At 41.5% G+C, this 12,306-nt stretch overlaps 1 protein-coding gene across 1 annotated transcript in view; it reads right to left on the bottom strand.

Annotated features, from left to right (window-relative positions):
- Window positions 1–1,063: 1,063 nt before the first annotated feature.
- Window positions 1,064–12,306, bottom strand: part of HMGCL (3-hydroxy-3-methylglutaryl-CoA lyase) — a 29,569-nt gene continuing 18,326 nt past the window's right edge. Inside the window, exons 7-9 of the mRNA XM_088447023.1 lie at window positions 5,958–6,146; window positions 3,359–3,484; window positions 1,064–1,911 (exon numbers count right to left, since the gene is read on the bottom strand). Of these exons, the coding sequence (XP_088303149.1) occupies window positions 1,810–1,911; window positions 3,359–3,484; window positions 5,958–6,146 (417 nt within the window). The 3' untranslated portion in view covers window positions 1,064–1,809. The remainder of the gene's footprint in view (window positions 1,912–3,358; window positions 3,485–5,957; window positions 6,147–12,306) is intronic.

The raw sequence follows: 12,306 nt of genomic DNA on the forward strand, positions 1-12,306 counted from the left end.
TGTAAGGTTGTTGATAAGCTGAGAGCAGCCTACTGTTGGGGCCCAGCTGGCTAATAGATATAATTATCACTAAATATTATCCAAATTCTGGAATATTTATGGGATATATAGATTGCAAAGTTGCGCCATAGATCTCAAAATTGCACGTTAATTGTAACCGGCGCCTCACAGTTGTACTGTAAAGCGCAAATTTACGAATTGGTTGTAACACCTCATACAGGAGTATGTAAGTTCTTATTGATAGTTCCCCTGTATAGGGCTTTTCAACCATAAAATTGCAAGGGCTATATATATATATTATGGATATAGTTAATTGGTTAGTATTCTTTATTATAGCGTCCTCTATAGGGGTATATAGAAATTTGTAATATTGTAGATACTATTGCTACAGTGTCCCCTATAGGTGCTATCCAGTTTGTGGAATATTTGTAAGGTAAATAAATTTCACAACTGAAAGGTTGCAAGTAACATAAGCAGTGACTCTGATATGTAGTATTTGTCTTGGTGTGCCATCTACTGGATTGACATGTATACTGCAACTTCATTAGTCAAGATAAGCTGTCTAATTAGTGCTTAATATATTGTTGGATTTTCCTGAAAAATAGATCTTGTTATATATATCTATGTAGGCATACGGTTTGCGTATGGGGTGTGCAATATATGTATATATTGAATATATATTTATATACATATAGTCATTTTGGACTTGAGGAGTCTGTGCAAATTCCGACAAAGACTTTTTTGTCTTCTTAGTTCAGAAGCATTCTCAAATAATTGTATTTACATACGTTTAGTCATTTTTGGATTGAAGACCCTGCACATGCAAAGTGTCAAGCATATGGTTTTTCCTTTACTGCTCCTCTCCCTGATGTCACATTGAGATAATACATACCGCAGTTTCTTTCTAGGTGACTAAACTATAAAATATTGAAAATGTAATCCAAATTCATCCCGTAGTTTTTGCGTGATCCCGGAACGAACAGACAAAAATTCTGAATTTTTTTTTATCTCCATAGTTCATACAAAGTCCCAAGGAGTACATTTCTCTAAAAAAAAATCAATGTACAGACACAACCATTACAACTTTATTATTTACTAGGCAGATGTTGTGGTCTTATTGATTTTTTATTTTATATTTTCAAACAGTTAAACTATGGTAGTGCTGGTCATTTGCACTGTGTTTTGATCAGCTCTGCTCTCAAGACAGCACTATCACCCCACTTTTGTTAAACCACAATATCTCTAATATAAAAGAATATACATATTCTAAAAAGGTCCAAACACACATCCATACTTTTCGGTGTGGTGTATCAAGAATTCCCATGTCTGACTCCTTGCAGATTATTCTAATTCTAAACAATTACAGATGCTAAGGGAATGGAAGACAAGTTCGAGATTTGAATGTGGCTAAACTCTAGCTGACAGAAGAATGTGATTTTGGTTAAAGGCATTATTCAATAAACAAGACAAAAAAAGAATGTTTTCACATATACTAACCTGTGCAAGATACATTTAGTTTGACTATATTTAAATAAACTACTAAAACAGAAAACTCTTACAGTATCTTGCCTATTGCAAACACTTTTAAACATTAGCTGCACTTGCAAATAAAGGATTAGCCAAAAATACTCCATGTGAGGTATCAGATAGGACATGAACAAATTAAGTATAATTATTATCATGTAGGCATTATCCTGCCAAATTACTTTGAAACATGTTAAAATAACGCACTTATCCTACATATTAGTGGCATATCTGTCCTTTCCTCCAAGATGGCAGCTGATCCACTATACACACACATATCTGATCTCACAGTTTGCACATTGCTTGTGCCACTTTAGAGCTGCTTCTCCTTCCGAGAGCTTTGCAGATAAAGGCACCTGCTTCTGTTAGCTTCTTTAAGTCAACGCCCTAGAAAAAAAAACAAATTAAAAAAAAAAAAAGGATTTCATAAAAGTTCTAATAATTTCTAGGTTAATCCCCAAATACTGTCACATACCATATATACTATGTTCAATCCTTATATGCCAATTGTTGAACTACATTCCTCAGTCATATCTTACTACAGGTTGAGTCTCCCATATCCAAAATGCTTGGGACCAGGGGCATTTTGGATAACGGAATATTCCGTATTTTGGAATAATTGCATATTATAATGAAATATCTTCAGAATGGGACCCCAATATACACACAGAATGCATTTATGTGTTATGTACACCTTATACATACAGCCTGCAGGTCATTTTATACAATATTTTCAATAATTTTGTGGCTCAAGCAAAGTTTGTGTACAGAAATGAAATTAATTTTTGTTTCATATACACCTAATACACACAGCCTGAAGGTAATTTTATACAATATTTTTAATAATTTGCGCCTTAGACAAAGTTTGTGTACATTGAACCATCAAAAATTAAAGGTTTCATTATCTCAGTCATGCCAAAATTATTCCGTATTTCGGAATATTTGGATATGGGAGACTCAACCTGTAGTGTGGTTTTAGGGACCACAAATGAATTATTCTTGTTTATGCAAAATAACTATTCGAGTGTAGCTACAATTATAATGAATACAGTAAGCATGCTACAATCGTCTAATACAGTGGTTCTCAAACTCGGTCCTCATGTCCCCAAACAGTTCAGGTCACCTAGGAGGTGCACAGGTGTATTTATTACTCACTGACACATTCCATAGGAGCTGGAAAACATGCACTGTGTTAAGGTACTGAGGACCGAGGGCCTGATTCAGACCCGCTCGCGAGCGCTGAGCGCTCGCAAGCGGGTCGATGTTGGCCCAGTGCACATGCGCACCACGGAGCCGGCTCCGTCGTGCGCATGGTGAGTCCCGGATAGCGACGGGCAAGCCGTCGCTCCAGCTCTCGTACCAAAGGGGGCGTGCTGTCGATATTGAGTGACAGCACGCCCCCTTTGGTGGGCGGGCAGGGGGCGTGGCTGGCCAGACGGAGGCGTTGCCATGGGAACGCCTACCGTCTGGGGCCGGCCCCCACTGACATCACAAGTGATGTCAGTGGGAGTGCTTTCGGTTCTGGTAGAGCCGAAAGCACTCTAGGGCTTGCGGCAACGAGACCCTACCACAAGGGTCTCGTCGCAAGCCCGATGGTCACGATGGTCTTGACCATCGCGTCCATCTTCCTGGCCGCTCGCTATAGCTGTGGGTGGTCACCCACAGCTATGCGAGTGGCCAGGAGGCCACTCGCATAGCTGTGGGCCAGGAGGCCGCTCTAAAACACCAGAGGGCCGGCCCTGATTCAGAGCAAGCGCTCTGTCAGAGCGTCCGGCTCTGAATCAGGCCCCGAGTTTGAGAACCAGTGGTCTAATAAAAGGCAGCTGGTACGTACTGTGTGAATGCCAAGGCCTTCCAGCATGTAAGCAACATCTTCTGTAGCTACATTCCCTGAGGCTCCTTGTGCATAAGGACATCCACCTAAGCCTGCAATAGAGGAATCCACCACCTGCACTCCCATCTGCCAAATAAATTGAAGTACCAATGACCATTACAGCAACAATAAACATGACAAATATGGATGACTATAAAAAAATTAAGAAGTGGTTCGTGCTAAAAGAAAAAGCATATCCATTCATACAAAACTTTCACTATTAATGGACTATAAATGTCAAATAGCAACTATGATCTTGATTTTCTTTGGCAAACTTTTCTGAATCCAACCAGCACCCCCATACAAAAGCAGGTAAAGAAACACTTTGCTTAACTCCGATCCTATATCTAACTATTGGTAACATAACATTCTACGGATGTGTTTACAGTCCTTACACTCTACAGTTGCCCCCCCAGAGGATATTTATATGGAACGATTTATTAAACCTTCTAAAGATGACAAGAGAAGAGAAGTTGCCCATAGTAACCAGTTTATAGCAACCATTTATCTAGCACATTCTATAACATGATACTGTAGCCAGAAGCTAATTGGTTGCCAAAGCTGGGTACACACTATACGATATGTGTACCTAGTGATGTGACTATAGACCCCCTGCCGATGGGCTGACATACCGGGCGGCCGATACACACTAAACGATCCGGTTCGTGACATGTTGGCCCATGCCGCATCACACAGCATGGGGTCATCAGTCGCATCATCAGGTTCAGCTGCATGTAGGGACGACCCGACGATGCGGCTGGGCCGTATTCAATTAGCGGCGAACACTGTTGTTTTTTTTTGGCATTGACGAAAACGGACGTTTTTCACCAAAAATACAACAAAATTTCAGACAAAAGAACGGCGAAAACGGCAAACAGGCGAAATGGAGAAAAAGACTGGAGCAAAGATTTCTCCATCCCAGACCAGGAGAAAAAAATGCTAAAAATGTGGGGATTTCTTTCAGAACCCTTTGGACACCCCCCCTAATGATAAATGACCTAAAAAAGTTTTGTAAGTTGCGTACTTTGGCGAAAAACAACTGCGCAAATCTTGGCCGAGAAAAAAATATTGTTGAAAATTATACAAACCATATATTTATCCAGGAAATTACTGTTCCACGTAAATTGTGGGTACGTTTAAATGGGTGCAAGTATATTTTCGTGTCGTAAAAACGGAATAAAAAAAACATTAAAAAACTGCCTGCTGCGACTGCATGTGATGTTTAAAATACTTGACACATTCATACCGCCCCCCGAAAAATCAGACGCAATACGTTAAACCATATACTACTAATTTTTTTTCCCGCCCAAAATGTGCGCGATCGCCAAAGTACGCAACTTACAAAAAATGTTTGCAGTTGTTTATCATTTGGTGGGGTGTCCAAAGTGTTCTGAAAGAAATCCCCACATTTTTAGCCAAAAATAGGGATTTTGCATTTTTTTTGCTTCGGGTTTGGGATGGGGAAAACTTTTCTCCAGTTTTTTTATCTCCATTTTCACCTGTTTGCCGTTTTCTTGTCGAAAAACGGCTGTTTTCGCTGCTAATTGAATATGGCCCATAGTGGGTACTCACTAGACAATTTGGACAATATGCCATACCGATTAATCGGAATGGGCATATTGTCCGAGAAATCGTATAGTGTGTACCGGGTCACACCTACACATGTCCTCTTTAGAAGGTGTTATAAATCTTTCCCTTATGTTAGCAGCTTGAACACAAAGCTATTTTTCATTGCTCAGTTTAGACCAAAAGATACCGGGTGTGTGATATACTGGTTAAACACAGGACTACACAGACAACGTAAATCTGCTCAATAGATACACTCTCCAACAGACTATCTAACCAACAATTAGTAATATCTGATATCTGCTTATTGGGATCACAGGAACTGATGGTGTTGTTAATAACTTACTACATCTGTGTGAGCAGTTACACAATATGTATAACAAGAGGTTACCTGGCTTCAAACTCTTTGGTGAGGCAGTTTTTATTTTTATAAAAACTTGAGGCTTCATTTATCAACAAGTGATATGCTTGTTATCACTCATTACTAATCTTATATGGTGCGCCAACCAATCAGCTCCTAACTGTCCTGTATTTGAAAAATGACAGTTAGGAGCTGATTGGTTAAAGCATCATTTAAGATTAATAACGAGTGATAACAAGAATATCACTCCTTGATAAATAGTGCCCTTGGTTGTACAATTTAAAATGTATTATTAAGCCAAAATATTTAAAGGCATAAAACAATAGATTATATACAAAGTTCCAGTAAGAACATACAATACATTTGATGCTTGTTAATAGAATAACGGCTGTATATTAATTTGTTCAATTCAAAAGATGTATTAGTAGAACAAAAGTTAAAGAGATTTACTGGCTACACCAAGAAAGATACGCAAAAAAAGGTTATGGCATTAAACATGATTCATTTCTCATTTGCATATTGGTTAGATTTAATATATATATATATATATATATATATATACATAAACTACTACACGAAGTAAATACTAAACTGTTACACATGTATGCACAGTACAACTACTACATCTATTACCTGCAGGGCTACAAGTATGTTTGCCAGAGCCTGCCCATATGTATCATGACAGTGAACAGCGAGGGCTTTGGCAGGAATTACATCCAGCACAGCTGTCAACATGTCTCGCATACTGCCTGGTGTCCCAACTCCAATAGTATCTCCCAGTGAGATCTCATAGCAACCCATGGAGAACATCCTGTGTGCCACCTGACAATAAACAAGAAAGTAAGCTCATGCATGTTTTACATAACACACATTATGTACACAAGGTGATCGGAGGGATATTGACATGAAATGTGTTGATTCTGACACACATGTTGAAGTATGTATGACATGCCAAAATAGGCATGCCCAAACTATGGAGTGTTGTCTTTTAGCAGTATGACAGTGGCTCGTGCACTTTTGATGTGATTTTTGATTGGATTGATATGGTCACTTGTGTTCCCCGATGCATTCTAATCACAAGTGAATGGAACCTACAAGATTAATACAATACAGAAGCTAAAAAGTAATAAATGTGGAATTGATTTAGGAAAACTGTGCATGTCATTTAGAAATTATGTTATGCTGTCACTCATTTCACTATTGGGGAGAAAAAAAAAATATTTTTTTAAATGTTAAATGTATAGACTGTAATTATTGTGGCTGCTGCACAGTGTTAGGAACTGTATCAATATACGTACACTGAAGTGCTAAAAGTCATGAGAGTAGAGCAGTATGTAAGGGTAATGCTAGGTGGCGTCACCATACTGTGACACTTGGAAATGCCCAGACCTGCATCAGTTGTAATCTGACATCTTGTAAGTCATTTTGAACACCGGCTATGTCACATGCATTTTTGGAGTTAGAACAGGGGTGGCTGACGGATGGGACACTCCATTTCCAAAGTTGTGCAGACTTTCAACATTCCTAAATCTACGGTGCTCCAGTTGTTTCGGGCTGATGGTAGGGTTTGATGCAGACTCCATGAGTCAACAGGGCACCGTGCAGGCTGGTGGTGGTTCGATAATGGTATGGGGTGTATGCACATGGCATGGGTAGGGTCCGCTGGTCTGCCTGAACACGTCATTGACCGGTATCTGTTACGTTGCATTGCTTGATGACCATTTGCAGCCCTTCATGAATTCCAAGTACCCCATAATAATGGACATTCCAGCAGGATAATGCAACATGTCATCTGTCCCAAGTTGTCCAGAATTGGTTCAAGGAGCATTCTGGAGAGTTGCGACGAATGGTGTGACCACCACGTTTGAATGACATGAACCCAATCAAGCATTTAAGGGGCTTGGTCGAGACGTCCATTTGCACCTACAAATATTATGGAGCTGTGGGAAGCTATCCAGACAGCATGGGTTAACATACCAATCTGAGGACATGAGACATTTGTACAATATAAGTCCCAAACAACACTATTTAAGTAATTAAGAAAAAAAATCCAGATAATTGAAGAACAATTGCAAAAACATAAATATTTGCTTAAGAACAGTACAGAATGATAACTTTTTGGGCCTGATTCAAAGGTGCACGTAATGCCGATGTAATTGCAGCTGAGTGATTATTTGTCACTGTATGTGGAAGGCGATCCTTGTCCCCAGTTATTCCCTCTCATACCAGAGAAGTACATGTACAGTTTCCTGGACCAAGAGAAGTACATGTACAGTTTCCTGGACCAAGAGAAGTACATTACCGTTTCCTGGACCAAGAGAAGTACATGTACCGTTTCCTGGACCAAGAGAAGTACATTACCGTTTCCTGGACCAAGAGAAGTACATGTACCGTTTCCTGGACCAAGAGAAGTACATGTACCGTTTCCTGGACCAAGAGAAGTACATGTACCGTTTCCTGGACCAAGAGGGGTCTATGTACTAATAATCACGGACCAGACGCGATTATTATCTATCCATATCGACAGGGATTTTTTCATTTGTAATGAAATATCCCGGCCATGTACAAAGGAGAACTCGCAGCGACAGCGGTTGCGGTAACCGCTGTTCCTACGAATTACTTCCTCGGCAAATTGGAGAAATCTTTCACAGAAGTAAGAGACTTCCCTGGGGGAAGCTGACACTGCGCATGCTCACAGTGTCAGCTTCGGGAGCTGGCCGGGGGGGCTGCAAGATTGAAAGATCACTCTCCTGCACCTGTAGCCTCCACAGGCTTATAGTGGTTTACACCATCTGAAGATGGTGTAAACTACAGGGGATAAACTCCGAAAAGCTTAGCTTTCTGACGTTTAGTGCATAGGGGTCATATCGTAGTCCCGATTGATAATAATGGGGACATCAACCTGTAGCGCTAACTGCCATGTTGACAGAGATTTCTGTGAAATCTCCTGCATTGTGCTTTAGTACCTAGGAACAATACATAAAATTATGCAGAAACTGCAGTTTTTGTATAACTTTATGTAACAAACAGATTTATACATAGGCCCCTAAGTCATGTATAGTATACCACAACATATCAACTTTATACTTCCCAAATTGCCTTATGGGTAGTGATCAAAATAAAAACTAGATAAAACAGACATTCTTGGCTACAATCATGGCCGACCTGACCATTACGCCGGGTACGTGGCTGTGTAGATTGCCACACTGAGGGCACCGCCATGCCGCAGCCCAACAGTGAGGGGTTACAATGGACGGTGGCACCTAGGGGGCCCGCATCAGGGAAGGGTCAATGATGGGACAGTCTAACAGCAGCTCCTTTCTCCTGCTTCTCCATGGTGAGACACCAGGGGGTCAGAGGAGCGTGTGCTGATCCCCGATTCAAGGATCCCCGCAAACATACTCCTTTGATCATAGTTGGGAGGCGGGGCTACACCCGCTTGTTCAACGCTTCTGACAGTATAGAGGATGAGGGAACTGCTGGAAGCTCCACATCAATGTGAGAGGGGGTAAGACTACAGGGGAACACATTGTTTTTGTCCCTCACTCCATCTGTCTGTGTGTGTTTGTGTGTCTCTATATGTAATTGTCTGTATGTGTGGGTATGTCTCTATATGTAACACTGTTTGTATGTGTGGGTAAAACTCTATATGTAACCCTGTCAGTATGTGTAGGTCTCTATGTATGTCTTTTCTATCGGTGCCAATGTATATGTTTAATGATTTTCATGCAAAGCTTATATGTTTTATTTTTTCTGTCGGGGCCTATGAGTTTTTTCACTAACAGGGGGCTATGTGTTTCATTATTTTCTTCCTATCGGGGCCAGTGTGTTTGTTGTTTTCCTATCGGTGCCTATGTCTTTGTTTTTTTCATGTGAAGCCTATGTGTTTTTATTTTCCTGTGTGGGCCGATGTGTTTGTTTTGTTTTCCTATCTGGGATAATGTGTTTGATCTGTTCCCCTGTTGGGAGCCATTGTGCTTTATTACTAAGAATTCTGTATGGTCTGATGCATATTGGAACACTTTTGAAAAGGGAACCCACATTTATATCACTATTTCACCTATAACTAGATTATTACAAACTACATACGGTAACTACAACTTTTTATATGACAATAATAGCAATAATTATAGCATATGCTTATTCTAAAATAATATTTGGTTCCAGTTCATTAAATGGAAAGGATCCTAATGATATGACCCATTCAGAATAGTGGAACTCAATGAAATTAAGATTGTAGCAGCATTGAAGTTTGTTAGTAAAAGCAGGTTAATGTCAGGAAGTGCGATACAGCAGATGGTTAGCAAGCCGAAGGATTGTAAGACCAGCAATTTAGTAAATTTAGGTCATTTGTTACAGGGGAAATTTTTCAGATTACTTCCTCGATTGCAATTCTCAATATGTTGTATACCTTATTGAATGTGGCTGTGGTTGTCAATATGTTGGGCGGACCATACGCCCAATTAATACACGGTTTCTTGAGCATTGTAGGAATGTTAGAAAAGAGAATACATATCATAATCTCTCAAAACACACAATGGAATGCGAACAGGGGCTATATCTAATATAAAAGTGAAAGCCATAGAAGAGAGTAACAGATAGAGGAGGAGATAGGTTCCATCTTCTTTGCCGAAGGGAAGCTTATTGGATAATCAGACTCAGAACTCTTGAACCCCTGGGTCTGAATGAAACCATAGAACTCAACAACATATAGATTATGTATATTGCTGGGTTATAAGAAATATGTTCTCCCCCTCTAGCTATTAATGTTTATTAAGTCTTTATGATAGTCAGTATTCTTGTATGTGGTATATTTATGATGTATATGTATCTGTCTATATGTGTCCATATATGGTAATTTATACTTTTATTGGTATAGGTCATTTCTAACTCATAGGTCTGGTTTTTCAGTCCAGAGGGTTAATGGGTACCCTTTATTTCAAGTTAAATCATTTATACTGTAATACTATTTAGCATGTTGTCTTTTAATGGAACTAAGTTAGGAAAAATAGGATTATATATGTATCAAAGTGAGGTTATGATTGGTAATGAGATAGGAACATTATCACATTGACAGTATGTGAAGGTTCTAGAATTATAGCAACAAATTTACCATCAAGCAAAGGGTACATCAGTTCTTGGAATACATATCATACTATAATGTAAATATAGAATTAGTGGGATTAGAAAAAGATATAAGACTTTACACCTCAATGTCATAATTTATGGTAAAAAATATGAGATATGGTAAGAACTTACCCTTGTTATCTCTATTTCTACGAAGTCCATAGGGTTCCACAGGATACCTTGGGGGTATAGGTGTGACGTCAGTCGCAGGGCACCAAAGAGTTAAGCTTTCAGCCTCCCAGGATGCACTGGGTCCCCCTCCTATACCCCGCCCCCGAGCCAAGGCACCTCAGTTAGTTACCAAGCCATAGGCCGGAGGAGGAGAAGGAAGAGAGGGAACAAAGATCTGGACACATACAAGAATCACATTCTCACCAGAAGGAGACGGAAAACCGGTGACCAGAGCAAAGCCCATCTGCAGCACAGGTGCGACAGGGCGGGAGTCCTGTGGAACCCTATGGACTTCGTAGAAATAGAGATAACAAGGGTAAGTTCTAACCATATCTCATATTTTCTACTTCAGGGTCCATAGGGTATCCACAGGATACCTTGGGGATGTCCCAAAGCAGTATCCTTTAAGGGTGGGGACGCTCCTGTGCTGAAAGGAGAATCCGCCGCCCGAAGGAAGCATCCTGAGAGGCGAAGGTGTCAAACCTGTAATACCTCACGAAGGTATGGACAGAGGACCACGTAGCAGCCTTGCAGATCTGGACTGCAGAGGCACCACGTCGAGCTGCCCACGAAGGACCCACAGACCTAGTGGAATGAGCCTTCACAGAAGGAGGAACCGGCAGGCCTTCATGAAGATAAGCTTCAGAAATAGCCATACGGATCCAGGCTGCCAAAGTTTGCTTTGAAGCAGGCCAACCCTTTTTACGGAAGCCATAGAGTACAAACAAAGCGTCCGACTTCCTAAACGAAGAAGTGCGGTCAACATAAGTCCTTAAGGCCCGCACAACATCCAAAGAGGCCTCACCCACGGAAAGACCCGGTGAGTTAAAGGCCGGAACAACGATTTCCTCGTTAACATGAAACTGGGAAACAACTTTGGGAAGAAACTCGGGCCGAGTGCGGAGCACTGCCCTGTTCCCATGAAAAACCAAGAAAGGGGGTCTACAAGAAAGAGCCCCTAACTCAGAAACACGTCTGGCCGAAGCAATAGCCAGAAGGAAAACAGTCTTAGCTGTTAGCCATTTAAGATCCACTGAGCCCAGTGGTTCAAACGGCGGTCCTTGGAGAGCCCTCAGGACCACAGCCAAATCCCAAGGCGCCACAGGTGGAACAAAGGGCGGCTGAATGCGGACAACACCTTGCATAAAGGTGCGCACATCCGGGATTGTAGCAATCCTACGGTGAAACCAGACAGACAGGGCCGAAACCTGTACCTTCAAAGAAGCAAGGCGAAGCCCATGATCTAGTCCCGCTTGCAGGAAGGCGAGAATCCGAGACAGACGAAACTCCCGCGGTGCATAACCTCTCGGTCGACACCATTGGAAGAACGTATGCCACACGCGATGGTATATCCTCGCGGAAGACGGTTTCCGAGCTCGCAACATGGTACGCACCACAGAGCTGGAAAACCCCCGGGACCTCAGCATGGCCGTCTCAACAGCCACGCCGTCAAAGAAAGCAGAGTAAGGTCCGGGTGACGACAAGGACCCTGAGACAAGAGGTCCGGTCGTAGCGGCAACCGCAGAGGACTGTCCACGGACAGACCCTGAAGGTCTGAGAACCAGTGCCGTCTGGGCCACGCGGGAGCTATCAACAGGAGCGTCCCTCCTTCCTGTTTGAATTTCCGGATTACCCGTGGAAGAAGGGAGACCGGAGGGAACAGATATGCGAACCGGAACGTCCA

Source organism: Taudactylus pleione, unplaced genomic scaffold, assembly GCF_031769625.1.
Source record: "Taudactylus pleione unplaced genomic scaffold, aTauple2 ptg000019l, whole genome shotgun sequence".
NCBI lineage: Eukaryota > Metazoa > Chordata > Amphibia > Anura > Myobatrachidae > Taudactylus > Taudactylus pleione.